Here is a 16685-nt window from a genome sequence, read left to right as displayed (position 1 = left end):
TTATTATTCACTGTATCTAAATTTGTTTACAAAACTTAACGCTACATCTCGATTATATCTATATATCGAAAATTTGAGAGAATCGGGTACCCAATTACGTCAACTGAACTGAAAATGTAACAAAAAGAAACGAACTTATATCCGATGCCAATTAAATTCTGGCAAACAGCACGAGCATATGAACTTTTAATAAACTTTACGAAATAACTGAGTTCTCGTTGTGACGAGAGTTCTTAGTAAATTAGATTCGTCTTTCAACAAGCAAGCGATAGGTTCGATCAAAATGTCAAATGTGAAATCTGAGATGTTTTTATTTTCGAAGCTTCCTTCCGCGAACCGATAATTGCGTCATGATCGAATCGTGTAAATTCGATTGATACATAACGAAAGAGAGACGAAATAGCTGCGTACGAATGATCTCTGTATTCGCAGAAAAACATATGATGATCGTGTGCGTATGCCACGTCGCGTCATCACCGTCGAGAAGAAAATTAAGATTCAGAAGGAAACGTTTATGACACGAGACTGATTGCGTGATTAGCGGAAGCAGTCACTGCTGCCAATTATTAAACAACCGAGCTTGATTCTATAGCGCTTAGTTATGTGACTGCTGTTACCATTACTACTGTTACAGTTATTGTATCAGCGAATTCTCTTTTCTCAAAATTTTTCGCTACTACGCGAAATATTCTTTCTCGTCCGACTGTTATTTTCAATGTATATTAAATTATGACATCAGAAATGAGCGATCATCTGTTTTTCTCCAGCAATAATATCCATATATCAAAATAAATTAGTATTGCATCTCTGTATTGCATTTCTGTATTGCATCATTATTTCGTGTTCAAAAAAACATACCGAAAATTTATTTTATTCTATCCTACAATAGTGTCAAATTATTTAAAAAACTTTTACATTAACAGTTTGTTTTAATTTCGAGTTTATTACATTTTTTGAACCAAACGCGAATTAGAGAAATTAATTTTGGTAAAAATTATATTAGTAATTAAGTTTACAGTATTATACCATTTATTGATATTCGAATATTCCGGCGTACAAAAATGATTCTAATGATGTCTAATTGCAAGCCTATTTTTGGGAGTGTCAAAAATTTCTTTAAAACTTCTAAAAAAAACTCTCACACGTCTAGTGACAAACTTTTCAAAATAAAACATTGCTATATGTTTGTAAAGTTAAAAATATAGTTTAATAAATTGAAAGACTAGAAAACTGAAAAAAAATTCAAAATGACATAGATACAAACGATGTATACCGCTGTATGATCAATTTTATTTTATTGTTTATTTAATTTCGCGATATATAAAATTTCTAGAAAAATACACGCTTTTAAAATAACAGAATAAATGCGACAACTCAATTTACATGTGTCCGACGAAAACCTTGTGAAGATAATCTTTGTGATAATTAATAAAGATTCACATATTTGATAATTTATAATCTACAAAAAAAAACTTCAGTCTTCTTACAAATTTACACTCCATTGTGTCGGACGCATTACAAAATTAATTCGTTTCAATTTTGCTCGATTTCTCGCTTGTGACGTCATCAATTAATTTAGTTATAATGCGGAAAACCAGCAGAGCTTTTAACACTTTAAAATCCGTTCACAAAGCGATTGTATTCCGTAATATCTCGATTTTTACAATTGGGTCGCCAAAACGGTACATTTCGGTCGAGGGTGAAGAACTGGGTCGTATCGATCGGCAGCGAGCCCTCCGTCGTCGAGTGTAACCTTCAAATAGAATTGTTACCTCGGCTCAAGCTAGCGCATCGACAGCGAAACGACAGCAGATCGAGCCTGACACGAACGGAAATATGTGAATTAATAAAAAGGGGCGAGCGGTCGCTTTAGTCGAGCGACTCGAGCACTGCATTTCGTGAGTTCAAAAGAAAAACTGATTGCACGCCTGTCGACTGGTAACTTATATATATTAATTAAAATATATTAATTATTTTGTTTATTGTATCACACTACAATCTTTGATAAAATAATTAGAAATGAAAAAGTGGAATCATTGCCAACAGATTAAAAAGAAACATTTATATGACATTCTAAAATTCAAATTTTCTTATGTGTGAAAAATGTCCAGACACTATAACTACATGCACATCCATATTATAAATATCGTATGTGCCACCTCGTAAAGACCTTGAGCGACGGATTAAAGATCGCGCGTACGATATCTGAATATCTCACACGGCTAATTGAATTTGTCGAAAGATCCACGGTGCTTGGAATAATCTGGACAAACGAAAGGTCGTATTTCGAAATAACATGCCTTGTGAAACTTGGTTCGCAAAGAACTCTCTTTTTTTTTTTTAGTCAACATTCTCGCTCTTCACGGCGTTTTCACAATTTTGCTAAGAAGGCATCCACTTGAAGTTTATCGGAGAATCTCATTAAAATTGAGGTTACGAGTCACAGAATACCTTTCGTCGCGATACGTCGCAAAAGGAAAGATCATCCCTTTTGTCTATTAAAGAGCATAATATACGACGTCGCGTGCGACGTGATGTGAGCAGAACGCGTGGCTCGCGTTCTCTCTCGATACAAGCGGAGGGGACACCTTGAAAAAAAATAAAAAAACAATTATTTGTGAATTATTGAAGACATTTTCTTTACTCATTTGTACACGCATTTGTTCGAGAGATGCAATAAATATATTTTACAAAACAAAAAATATTTTTTTTGTTTACTTGGTGCAACCAATGACATGTGTACGGATGAATAAATAAATGAAATATATTGATTGAGTAATTTACGAGTAATTATTTGATTATTCTTAATCAAGAATTTATTAAGAGTGTAAGAATGTAATAATCTGTTATTGTTATAGTTTATATCGCGATACCAAGATCACGATCAAATACGATGAAATCTTTCAGTGCCGGATTTAAACTGTGCTGTTAAAAAAATAGTGCACATTTTTTATTATACTCATAACAAAACAACCAAGATTTTAATTTTCATAAAAAAATAAATAAATGCACAACCGTAAGATCTCTTATTTCATTTAAAATCATATATAATCGGAATTATTACCGGAATTTAAAACTTCAACATTAAATCACTATTTACTAATCGTAAAGCATTACGAATGAAAACATGTAATTATTTCTTTTTTCTTGTGTAATCATAAAAAACATAAATCTGTTACACTTATCATGCTTCTTGTTTACAAAGATCTTTCCACGTTTATCGTTGAATACCGACCGACCATTTTAAAACTCGTGCTTGGTGTCGATTAATCTCTTCGTAAATTTACGACACGCCTACGTAACACACATCGCAGTATTTAGAGTTCAGACCTATCGTTCGCGCGACTCGCTATGTACACAAGTGCTATCGAAGTTGCTTTCTTATCGACGAGAAAAGCGTCGAATGCGCGATTGCGATGGAAATGCAAGTTGCAAAAAAAAAAAAAAAATAACATGGATAAGTGTGAAACTCGGAATCGCATTATAATCGCGACTTTTAACGTCGCCTTTTTTCATGAGATTACATAATACCTTTGAGAATTCGTCAACATACAATCACGATTCTCGAGACTTTTAGGGCTTCGCGCCTATGCGCGGCGTATGTAACCCGTCGTTTCCGGTTCCAAACACGGAGCAATCAGTGTGTGAATCGCGAAGACCGGTTTCTCAAGGTCGACGAAAACCCTCCGCTTGTATCGAGAGAGAACGCGAGCCACGCGTTCTGCTCACATCACGTCGCACGCGACGTCGTATATTATGCTCTTTAATAGACAAAAGGGATGATCTTTCCTTTTGCGACGTATCGCGACGAAAGGTATTCTGTGACTCGTAACCTCAATTTTAATGAGATTCTCCGATAAACTTCAAGTGGATGCCTTCTTAGCAAAATTGTGAAAACGCCGTGAAGAGCGAGAATGTTGACTAAAAAAAAAAAAGAGAGTTCTTTGCGAACCAAGTTTCACAAAAATAAAAGCACATTCTTCACTTAATCTTAGACACGAGAAAAAATCAATTCCAAAGTTATTAAAAGAGTGTCCGAAAAATTTCAAGACACGTTGTATATCACGAAAATAAAACTGTTTCACTAAGTTGAAACGTAAAGCGATGTCATGTAAAAACAAAAGCGTTTTAATTGCGTCTTGGAAACCAGAAAGATAAAAGATCTGATTTTTTTATACTTTATATCTTCAATATTTGTTTTCTCTTGTTCTCTCTCTAATGTCACTTGAAATGCAAAAAGTCTAAAGTCCGCTTTAGACGAGTTTTGTAATGCGCAACAGAATTCGAGATAGAAATCTATTTCTAGTTAAAATTTGTTTATTATTTATTCGCGTGAGTGTTGCATATATAATTTCTAAATATGTGATTGTGTGAAATGCTTTGTGAATAACACAGAATATAAATAAAATTCTATCTCGAATCTGTTTTTTTTCCCTTACATGTAATAATCTGTACTTTCTTTCAACATTTACTTCTCTCTCTCTCGCTCTCTTTCTCTCTCTCTTCGTCTAACGTATATATCAATGTGTGTCGATTATATACCTATTTTCAGAGTAAAAAGTGTAGCATAATACAAATAAGAGAAACGGACATTCAATAACGTTTGAAAACGACGTAGTTAGGTGTATAACACGACGAGGAGTCTTGTAACGTCATCTCAGCTGTGACTCGATTCCCAAATGATAAAAAAAAACCTGCGTTTTTTCCCTACGCCACGACATACCACGATTCGATTACATAACGAGAAAATTGCGAGGAAAACGCCGAATGCCGAGGTTGCCGAAGGAAAGAGCATCTCCAAACACATATAGCGTTTTCGATTATACAGGATTTGAACGACCCAGGGTTGGTTAATGACGTCATTGCAACCTCTCCACCAATGAAAGACTTGCATTTATAGTAAAATAGTGATTGATCAACCCTAGATCGTTCAAACCCCGTTTATTCGAAAACGCTAATAGTTTCGCTTCGAATGGACTTTACGCTCCTCTCGTTTACGGTGATAACGTTCACAAAAGGAGCGATAACCGTAAGATGCGTCAGTAGTACCAGACGATACGAATCTTATCCCGCCTTTTTTGCAGTCACGCGAACACGTAACGGAGAGAAACTCACTCGGCTCCTAAATCCTCTTACGTATCGAGCAAAAAAAAGTGTGCCTTCCTCACTTCCTCAATAAAGCGTTAAAAGTCGTATATCACGTGACATTAACGAGATTAACGAGGGAACGATGACACTGTTCCGCGCAATTCATCGAGAAACGCGCTGCACTAACCTGTCCTTCGCGAACGCGAGCGCTCACTAACATTCGCTCCGCACACTAGCTGCGAGTGATACGCCAAGCGACGACGATGTTTACGAATGCAGATCTCGTCACACTGTTGACACACACACGCACGCACACTTGTCTCTCGCGTGAGCACCGCGCATTCAAACGGGCACGGCGATGCTGCGAGAGACATGCAAAAGAGCTCTCTTCTCGTATTCCCGATTCGTAAACGTCTATCCTGTGACGCGCAATGTGCCGCTTATCGGCGATCACCAGTGACCGATTTCGAGTCTCGCGGGCATCGATCGTCACGGTCGCCGTTGAAATGTGCACTGACTGAACGCCGCATCCTTTCGTTAGCACACCGTTCATACATAGGCCGCAGGCAATTAAAACGGTGCCATCTGGTGCGCGAAGCAAGAAAGTTTGCGACAAACACACATGATCGCGCTCAATCGGTACGCGTGCATATCCGATGCTGCGATAAGGCGCGATAGGTACTAATTTCAATAGTTTTCACATAAACAAATATTTGACTTGTTTATGAGTATTGAATATGCAAGTAGAAATTAAAATTTCGCATGCATTGTAGTCGATACATTGCTAATAGTGGAAGAAGCGACTAGCATTTCACGAGCTGCAACGTTCGGAAAAAAAAAAAATAGAAACACAGATCGCTTATCTGTGCGTTATCGGCTTGAGCCACATTCGTTGGTTATCTCGATGCATACCTGTTCCCGACAATAAGACTAAACAAACATTAGTGCAGTTTAATTATAGGGCGTTACTTACTTTGCGACGATGCTTGTGACTGATGGTGCGCGGCTGCTCTCTGAAACAGAAAAATGAGCACAAAATTATTCGGACTGATGTGTTTGTCGCGAAAAGAAATTTGGTTCGCTATCAAATATCTAATAATAGTTATGTGTACTTCGTAACTTCCATGCCGCGTCAATTGACTATGTAAATACATGCCTATTTACTGAAATTACAACGCGCAGAATTACGCAGTACGCAGTTGAGAAACTTAGTACACATAAATTACTTTATTTTATTTCACTATAATTAGTATTTTTGCACTAAATTACACCATTTTTATTTTGCAATTATACTATTTGCAAATCAGCTTTTTTGTATTTATACATCTTTTTTTAATTTTTATTTTCTTTTTATTTATTAAGTATTTCTTTCTTTCTCGACAATTATTCGTTTTTTGTTGGTGCTGCAATTTCAATAGCAGCGTACAAATCTAATTATAAGGCGAATCGATATTGAAAATAACGGAGCGACTAGTATGTAATTATTGAAAGAAAATTGGTTTATGTACGTTTTGCAAGATCAGTCGGATACCCGATGCCTCGAGACTCTTGGCGTCTAAGGAGCGGCTTCTCGGTTTCGCACCGAAGGAATCATCCTTCTTGCCGCTCTTTATCCATCGGAAGTACGAAGACATCTCGGAATCCTCGGCTTACCGGCCTTTAAACTTGCCGTCGATCGATCGCACAAAGAAATGATCAAAGTCGCGTCATCCGTAATCGCTTGCGTACTCTGTTCGTCGATTAACACGAGACTCGTCCGTAATTTCCTAATTACAAACACGCGCACTTTACGTAAGATCTGCACGAAAGGGGAAAATCTCTCGCGCAACTGTGGAATCTGACCGATTGGCAAAAACTCGTTCTTCCCACATCCTCGACGTTTTCGTTTTCAAGTCTTTTCAAGTCTTTTTTTTTGAATGCCATGTAATTAATACGAATTTCATGGCCGCAACGTAACGCGAACGCGTATTATGCCGTCTTGTCTGCGTGATAAAAAGAACGATTACTAATACGATGTGGCCCATATGCTACAGGTGCAGCACACATTGTATCAGTTATTGAATTGCTTTGAATGTCTTACGAATAATTACGAGCGACATCGCTCTCTCTCTTTTTTTCTGTTTTTTTTTCTCTAAGATTGTTATTTATATTTTCTTTTTTCAAATTAATCGCAATACACGGAATCTTCCACTTCTTAATTTTATCTAGCTTTTCATTTAGCTTCCACTTCTTAATTTCATCTAGCATTTCATTTAGCTCTTTAATCGCGATTAATTAATTAAATTTCAGAATAACGTCGGTGCGTTTGATACTCTTAATAAAATTAAATTGTAAAACTCTTATTATCCGAAAAAAAAAAAAAACTGTTTTCTTGCGTCAGTCAATAAAAAAATTCTAATATATGGAATTTGTTCGAGATAACCAGTAACGCGACAGTTGTTATCGCAATATGAAAAGCGTGCTGTAAACAGCTTGAGATTTTTCCAATGCAAATTTCGTATTGTCGGTAACCCTCCGTGACATTACATTAAGAGTCTTACAAAAGGCTGCATAATTTACAACGAAAAGACCAAAATCTCGTCTAGATCGCAGTGGTGAAGCGAGAATTGCTAATCTTTCAGATTCTATTAAGTGTTGTCAAATTTTTTGAATAATTTTTTGACAATATAGAAGATAACCAAAAATGTCAGTGAAACTATTTGGCTTTTATCTAAAAATAAATACATAAAACCGAAAAAATTGAACAGTGTTCTCTTTTAGTGCAAGAAATCTATTATTTTTATTAACATAAAGTATCATGTAAAATGATATAGTAAAACAATTTTACATTTTTTGTTAGAGTTAAAAATAAGTACTTCAAAAAATCACGCGCAGACTATTAAAAACATTCTTTAGTGCATTTTATTATCAAAGTATTATCTTGCACGAACAACTGACTGTGACGTTTTTGTCCTTCTCTTTGTGTTTTAGAATATTTTATTTTTGAAAAACATTTAGTTTCGAAAAACGTTTAGTTTCGAAAAAACGTTTTAGTTTCGAAAAACGTTTAGAATTTTTTAGACAACAATCACTCTAAAAGTTTTTCACTGTTTTACATTTTAAAATACATTTTACAATTTACATTTTTAAATAGAAAATTTATTATTAAATTACTTTGTGTAATATTGTCTACTGTATATATTAATAAAAGTGAGAAATTTCTTGTGTAAACACTCAAAACTATTTAATTGTATTCAAATATTTCCAAATAACAGTCACATAATTTCAATGACATTCTCACTGTCGTCTCTCAATTTGAACAATTCTGAAGAAGCAATACTTATATGACTTCCAATATCTCGTAAATCGTAGATTGAATATGTCAAAAATTTTTCAATCGATTTTAGTAGAAACTTTTGTCGAAAAATCGATAATTTCCGACTACTTTCGTGTGTAGTAAGAAAAATTTTAATTCGTGGCAAATTGTTTTCTCCCGCTTTGCAACGATTCTTATTGATGTTGATTTATTTCCTCGATTTCCATAAGCTAATTGGTGTACCACGCACTACTTAGAATATAACAAACGCGGTCACTCGCGGTTTTTTTTATTACACATGTTCAGTCTCGCAAATACGGCGAGTTACTGAGTAGAAAACGTATCTCTTTTCTGCTACTTGACACACGTACGTACAATACCTCCCACTAATAGCGGTACTAAACTGCACTCGTCATACTCTTTCGAAAACAGCCGAGACACCTGCTTCCGACAAACCGTACAAACATCGTAGATCTATAAACCGCTGATCGCGCCGAGTCATCTTTTCGTAATACACAGGCGCCTTTTACCCTATTACTTATTCAAACATCAAATAATTGCACACAATAGAAGCCTACTTTATATTAGTCATTTTAATTCTTAGTTGCTAAGATTTTAAAAATCGATATAAAAATTGTGATAAAATTTTTTAGAGAAATAATTTTGTTGAAAGATATCACTGTCTTTCAACAATTTGATACTTTTTTACGAAATGACTGTGTATATTAGAATCAATTTACGTTGAAACGAGACATTTAAAAAAATGTAGAATTGCATATGCAAACGTATTGATGCATCTATATGTAAATAGAGTCATTTGATTGTTCTCCGAATTCTATAAACATGTAAATAGGTTCGTTTGATTCTCCTAACTATATAAAAATATCAAGATGAAGATATCGAAAAGAGAGAGAGTGAATATTTCTTATTGAAATATTTTATATTTATAAGAACATGTAAAACTTAAATAAACAGTTAATAGGAAATTAAACATTTACAGATTAATAATTTCTTTTATCATACAAAAAGCAAAATATAATCTTAAAGTTCGAGCCGTTATTTTAAAATCACCCTTATAATTATAAAAAATCATTTTGGCATCTATTGATTAATATATTTACATTTATAGATGATCAAAAGCACAATCTACTTCAATGCATCCGGCACGCTTTTGATATATACATGGGCATGTGTGTTGATAATTTTTTATCAACTTTTTTCCCTAGATTTAATAATAATTGCACGCGCTATATCATTTGACGATATAAAATTATTCATTTTGAATACTCGACAGATAATCAGTTCATTTTGAACTGATAAGAATCTTTCGATAGTAGAAAACGCTTTTGCCTACTTTCAACCAAATACGACCGCTCTAGTGCCGTCGGTAGTGAATGAAAAATATCACTTACCGCTTTCCGCTTGTCCTCCGCACTCAAGGCACTGTGGCTTCTGTGCCTGATGAGATCCATAACTTTGCTTACAGGATTCCGGCTGCTCTCGGATCCAGCTCTAGGCCGTCCACCCTGTTCCTTATTCTCCTTCTGCTCCTTTTGGGTTTCTTTATGATGCTCCTTCTCCGTATGTACATCCACCGATGAGCTTCCATGCGATCCTCTATGCAAGGAATGCTAGACAATAATACGACAAAAAAATTAATAACATTATAATATGTATATACACTATAAAATTCTATAAAGTATAGACTTTCCATCAAGTTTCAACTAATATCATAAACTATTTTGAGTATATGTTTTTCTTATTTAAAAAAATAATATATTATGCATTAGATTTCCTAACTAATATAAAATAGAATTTTCATCGACAAAATTATCATTATTTATATGCTATCTTCAAATTTTTGACTAATGTTTTTATAATAAACCTAACTAAACTTTAAATTAAAGTTTTATTTAAATAAAGTCTATTTAAAACTAATTAAAAAATATAATAGATCTTATAATCTATTTGTGCCCCTAAAGCTTACAAGTAGTTTACAAAAATCTCTTTTACATTACTCGGAACTTTAAATTATATTTCAAAAACTGTTGGTGTCTAATTATTTTTAAAAAATAAACTAAAATTATCGAGATATCTGTCATTAAAATTAATATTGCGTTTTGCGACATATATATGTATATATTATAGTTCAAAATTCCGGGAAAGTTCCCGGAAAATTCGGGAATTTTTCCAAAATTTTTGGGAACTTTCTCGGGGCTTCAAACTATAATGTATATCACAACACATATACATATTGAACATACTTTATAGTGTAGTGTACTTCTTCATAAAATTCTTACTATCGTATTGTTTAATTTAATGATATCGCAATTAAAATGATTTTCAGTACACGTTTCGATAACTATTTTATTTTACCTGAACGGCACTTTTCATATTGGCTATAATACTGGGTTTCCTCTTGCCGGCATCTGATTTGCTCCTCGGTCTAAAGGCATCAAACAGTGCCGGCTTCCTCGTAGGGCTGGCAGTGTCATCTGCACCGCCACTTTTTCTACGTTCCGCACTATTGCTGCGACTATTACTGCGACTGGTGGAGCCGGACCGAGTGCTGGAAGTCTTTCGACCACCTTTGCCGGAACTCGACGAGCTCGACGGTTCTGTCGGCTGCGGAAGAGGAGTCGATTTTCCGGAACTGGGCGCACTTCCATAAGACGGCTTTTTGATAATCTTCGAATGCGATCCCCATGTATCTGCAAATTTAAATATTCCAATGTACTCGCAGATATATCATCGCTCTCCTCTTTATTTACTCAAATAAAAGTGTATGATAATTTTCAAACATTATTCAATCTTTTTTTTTTCTAAAATTTGCCAGCTGTTAAAATTTACTGCTTTTTTCAATTTATTTTGTTCTATATTTATACATATTATTTTTTGTCTCTTTTATTAACGTAGATTATATTTATTGTTACAAGCAAACGATTTATTTCTTGTTGATAAATAAACAGCAATTACATAATACGAATTTCTTGGTATAATATCGTTTAGGCGACTCGGGAAAAAAAGGTATAATACTGTGCATACATAACTGTCAATTATCAATTTACCTGCTCGTGGCCTGTGACCCTGAGAAGCATGACCAGAATTATCCGCGTCCTCGGTCACGATTGTTGGAAGCGGTTGCGAACCAAGCTCCTGAAAGGAAGAAAATACCATTGCGTTTAAAGACACGATCGATTGAATTGTTAAAATGCAATCTCAAACATCGGCAATTTCTCAGAACTTTTAATTACTCCATGAATCACAGTTATTACAAACCGTACATTGAAGATGGTATGCAGCGGGTGATTAGATATCGCTGTTTAATCGCACGATAGTCGATGATAGCGCGCGATTATATTTACATATGGTCTTATATTTATGCAAGCTCTTCTGACGCCTCAAAGAGTGCACAGTAAGATATTCTATTCACAAAATTTTGTATTGTTATATTATTTTTAAAGTGAGAAAGAGAGAGAGAGAAAAAATTAAATCGGGTCATAGCCGGTCATTCTAATTACATAATAATGCATGTATATTTGGAATTCTTCCAACGAAGGATCTATCTGGAAAATATCCAACGAGCAGCACGATCGTTCCATTTTGCGCGCATTTCCCAAAGTGTTTAACACTTACAAGTCGGTATCTATTTCCGTTCTGTTATTTAGCCAAGTGCAAACCGTACTGTGTAATAGATTATAAATCATATGTTGTCAGCAGGAATACGTCAGTCATTGTGAGTGCAATCACTATCTCGAATCCTATTTGTTTAAAAGAAGAGGGAGAAAAAAAAGAATAAGGAAAATAACATTCTACTAAAGATGACAACAACTTTTAATGCTCAATTTATACAAAATGTCCCAAAACTGACAACTTTAATAACAAATTTCCGTTAGCCCTGAATCGATTTTTTCTTAAAAAAATGTTATTTTTTTCGTAACTTTCTAATTTCTTGTTTAGATTTTACTAAAGAATATAATTTTCTAATCCATTTGACTTCCTAGAGTTTAGTTCGCAAAAAATCTATGTTTCTAAATCGTTTTTAAATCAAAAGTTATTAGCGCTTTCATATTCTCTCTAAGAAAAAATCGATTACGAATTAGCGAAAAATGTTCTTGAACAGATCAGTAATTTTGAGGCATCCTGTATAAGCCGCTGCTGCTACCATCTCTGAGAATGCACAGAGGTATTTTATTTTTGTCTACGAATCTTCTTGGCCTCAACCCTGAATAAATTCTCCGCAAAACTTTTTCAAACAGTTTTAGAAGCATTCTCATTATATCGCACATTCATATGCGCGACATTTCGCAAAAATACACTTATTCACGACATAAAGTGTCGTAAATTATCGACAGACAAGCATGAAAACAACAAATTATTGTGAATCGTGCAAAATTGCGCGAAATAACAAATTGCTACGTAAGGAGATACCGATGGGCACCATCAGCGGTTGTTCGTTACGCACATTCACGTGAATTCCCGCGGAGGACGCAATAAGGGAAGTCGAAGAAGGGCGGCGACGGGACGGCGACCTTCGAAAGATTCTCATCTTCATTTTCTCCCTTCGCCATTAAACTTTCATGTTTGTAAACTCTTGTTTTATGCAAACTTTCGTTTTTTACAACGTTGCCGCGATATCAGTTGCACGAACGAAATTGAGAAGTGTACAGTACAGCAGTGTACACTGCCTTAACATTGCGTAAACTTTATTTTTCAGATCTTTGACGAAGAATCTGAATATTGCGTATGACTCGAGATAGAATTCAACTTCTCAGTGTGTCGGCGATTATAAAAATATTTTTTCATTACGTAACAAAATATTTTGCAACACATTTATTCTTAAAAAGTAAATGTTTTCCGTGATTGTAGAATTTTACAAGTAGTTTGTAAGAAAATATGTGTTTTATGATACTTGAAATGTGATTTGCACCGTTTTGTGCAAGTGACTCAGATCATTGTTCAAAACAAAAAAGTTCAATTTTTTCAACTTTTTACAAAATTTCTAATATTATTATAATGCAGATCGATGTAATACAAAGTAAATAACAAATTCAATTTTCCGAGACTTTTTACTTACAATTAGTCCACTTTTATAATTACTGGCACAAATCTTCCACGAAAAACGGTCTGTTTTTGAATTTATTATCTCAGTTGGCCTCGATTGTAAGAAGAGAAATACTCGATACCTTATAAGTTCCATGATACTCTGGATAGCGATCGAGATACGGCACCAAGGAATACTTCCGTACCCGCCCGAGAGACACCGACATCTTTTCACAGTTGAATGGAAAACAATGCACGTCTCAAGTACTCAAATGCCGCACGAATTGTCCATTGAGATGTCGACGCTGAGTAACAAGTGTTCCGACAATGAATATCCGATATTTCGTGGTCATTATCTTTTTCACGCCTCGTTATCGATAACGATTTCCCTTCAAGAGACGACGGTCATCGCTCGTTTCAGAATAATCGCCCGTCTTTATCGTGTCAGTTTGCGATAGTTGCAACAATCTTCAATATTTTCTAGAACGCTCTTGTCATTGTTTAAAAATTTTCATTTAAATTCAATCAAGCGGCGATAAGAATTGCATCAACAAAATTTTCTTCGAACATTCTTATCGAAGATGTTTTCTTCTTTTAATTCAATCCATAATCCCACGTTATTTATACACAACTTACAACGTTAATCTTGGAAGCGATTAAATACAAAAAGCATTCATCATATCCGCTCACTAGCAGTTACATATCTCGATAAAAATTTGTCGAAGAAATAGGATAAGTAAATATCTATTTATGTCAGTGATTAATGTGAGTGGTACAAATCATGTATTTTTTTCTTTGGAATATTTCGATTTTTGCGTTTGAGTAAAATAAAAAATATTATTTTCGTGATTTAAAAAAAGTCCAATATATTTACTTTCCCATTGTAATTTAACAAAATAAAATTAATAAAATTTATTTAATTTTTATTGATAAACTAAATTTTTTCCGACTTTTTTTACCCACTTTTATAATTGCTGACAGGTATAATATGAACCTACATTACGATCGATATAAAAAATTCGCAATACAAAAACCGCGCTTAGATTTCAATGTTGACTGATGGCGACGTGAGTGGTGACGAGATTGAATTAGAGAATTCAGAGAATCGCGCCGGACGCAACTCTCCGATGCCGAACACTGGCATTGCCAGTAACATGTTCCCTGGACAATTGTCATAACGCCCGTTATCATCGTCTTACTACCGAGATAAATTCCGTGCATCTGCGTGCCTTTTTATCGAATCTTATCGCGATAACTAGCATGCTTACGTGTAAAAATCTTATCGTTGGTTTTGCCATTTATAGCGACGGCGTTAAAAGCGGAAGTGTACTGACAATTATACAGTGGTCGATGCTAGATATCGTATGCGTTACTTTTCGCAAAGCTAAATAAATTCGCTTTTTTTTCAAATCCCAAAAAGAATTTTTAACAAAATCCAATTTTTCTCATAAGTATCATAAATATTCGTATAACAAATTGTCGAATAAAAAACGCGTATATCTATTTATAAATACAAATAATAGCAATCAATTATCGCATTGTTTTTTATTTTAGCAAGAATTTTAATCGCATAAAAGAGAGAAAAGTTTTCCGTATTCAGAAATCCTCATTTAATCGCATGTCGGGTAATTAATGTCATTAATTAAGTGGATTTACTCGTCATAAAATGCTTGTCTTTGACAATTAAGTCACTTTAATAACAATCGTTCTGCGATAATTCCGAAAATAAGATCTCGCAATCCGCAAATTATTGTAAAACGTGACATAATTATTTACATTCAATTTGTATAACTTTGTAGAAAAAAGTATATTTCTCTTATTTCAAAAAATTACTTAAAAAAAATATTTTTTAACATTATTTTGCATTTGTTTAAAATAGAAAGCAATGCAAATCGCAAAAAAATCAAAACTGCAATTTTTTTACTTTTTTAAATGCTAATATTTTTACAATTGTATTTTTTTATGCCATAAAACTAATTAATAAATCATCAAAAACATCTACTTAATTAGCAAACGATAAAATATAGAACACATTCGCGCGCAAAATTTTATAATTTAACTTTCTTACGCAAATATTTTTGACGTGACTTTCGATATTGCGGTAAAACTAATTATTAAAAACAATTATTTCATTATTTACCGGCAAACAATAATAAAAACTGATATAAGAAATGACATAAGAAATTTAATAAAAACAGACGATAAACAGATGATAACAGACTCTTTGCGTTTTCCGCATCGGCAATGTGCGTTAAAATTGGCATGTGACGTAAGAAAATTATTATGTTAACTGTCACGTTCAGATTAAGACTCGCTCGCATTGCACACAGAATGTAAGTATAACTGCTATTTTTGTATTATACAAATCGAATAAAATCGTGAAACCTTGCAAAATTCACTAAAAAATAGATTACATTGAACGGATAAACTACAGAGTAAAGATTGTGATCTTGATATACGATTTAATTTGTATAAATAAATAATTATTTATAAATACAGCTAAGAAATGGCTAAAAATCTAAGTCTAATATGCTTATTAAAACGATAACAGTTGAGTTTTAGAACTTTTACAGATTGCTTTGTTGTCATTAATTTTTTTTGCTATAGTATGATAATCAAAATGTTGTTAAAACTATTTTTTGGCTATTATTTGGAATTAATAAACGCATAGAATGGAAAAAGACAAATAGTTTTTAGTACAATAAAAATCTCTTATTTTTCTTAGCATAAATAACTAGAATTATATATATTTAACAAAAATCTTACACTTTCCTCTGATGTTACATTAAAAATAAGTATTATCAATCAAAGAGATAAAAAACAATTTCACACAGACTTTATGAAAAATTATTCGCAATATTACTATTTATTAAGATACTAAAACGCACTTTTTTTCAAGTGTTTAGATTTTTGTCTTATTTCAAAGATCAATTACTTTAAAGAAATATTTTTCAACATTATTTTGCATTTGTTTAAAATAGAAAATTCTTATATTAAATTACTTTACATAATTTTATACACGTTAAATATGGCGGATTTTTTTGTATCCAAAACTATTTAATTTTTCTAATTCTATTTGCTTCCAAATAACATTTCAAGATTAAGATAAATATTTTCAGCAACATTTCTAATTGTCACCTCGTACTTCCTATGTACTGCACTCAAGAGACAGTAGAACACGAAATGTCTATTCGTCATAAACACGCATCGTAATTCCTCTTTCGAATGAGTAGACCTTTCGAATCGATAGAGCTTAAAG

General features: G+C 33.6%; 1 protein-coding gene across 5 annotated transcripts in view; it reads right to left on the bottom strand.

Annotated features, from left to right (window-relative positions):
- The window catches only part of LOC105676688 (SNF4/AMP-activated protein kinase gamma subunit), a 53893-nt gene that overhangs the window by 23567 nt on the left and 13641 nt on the right, over positions 1 to 16685 (bottom strand). For all 5 annotated transcript variants that reach the window (XM_012374775.2, XM_012374793.2, XM_012374758.2 and 2 more), the window contains 4 exons: positions 11452 to 11539; positions 10760 to 11094; positions 9796 to 10014; positions 6062 to 6101 (listed from right to left, as the gene is read on the bottom strand). In XM_012374775.2, coding sequence (XP_012230198.2) covers positions 6062 to 6101; positions 9796 to 10014; positions 10760 to 11094; positions 11452 to 11539 — 682 coding nt within the window. The remainder of the gene's footprint in view (positions 1 to 6061; positions 6102 to 9795; positions 10015 to 10759; positions 11095 to 11451; positions 11540 to 16685) is intronic.

Source organism: Linepithema humile, chromosome 1 (genome assembly GCF_040581485.1).
Source record: "Linepithema humile isolate Giens D197 chromosome 1, Lhum_UNIL_v1.0, whole genome shotgun sequence".
NCBI classification, from domain to species: Eukaryota; Metazoa; Arthropoda; class Insecta; order Hymenoptera; family Formicidae; genus Linepithema; species Linepithema humile.
The sequence above is the reverse complement of the archived record's forward strand: the minus strand, read 5'-3'. Positions and strand labels throughout refer to the sequence as shown.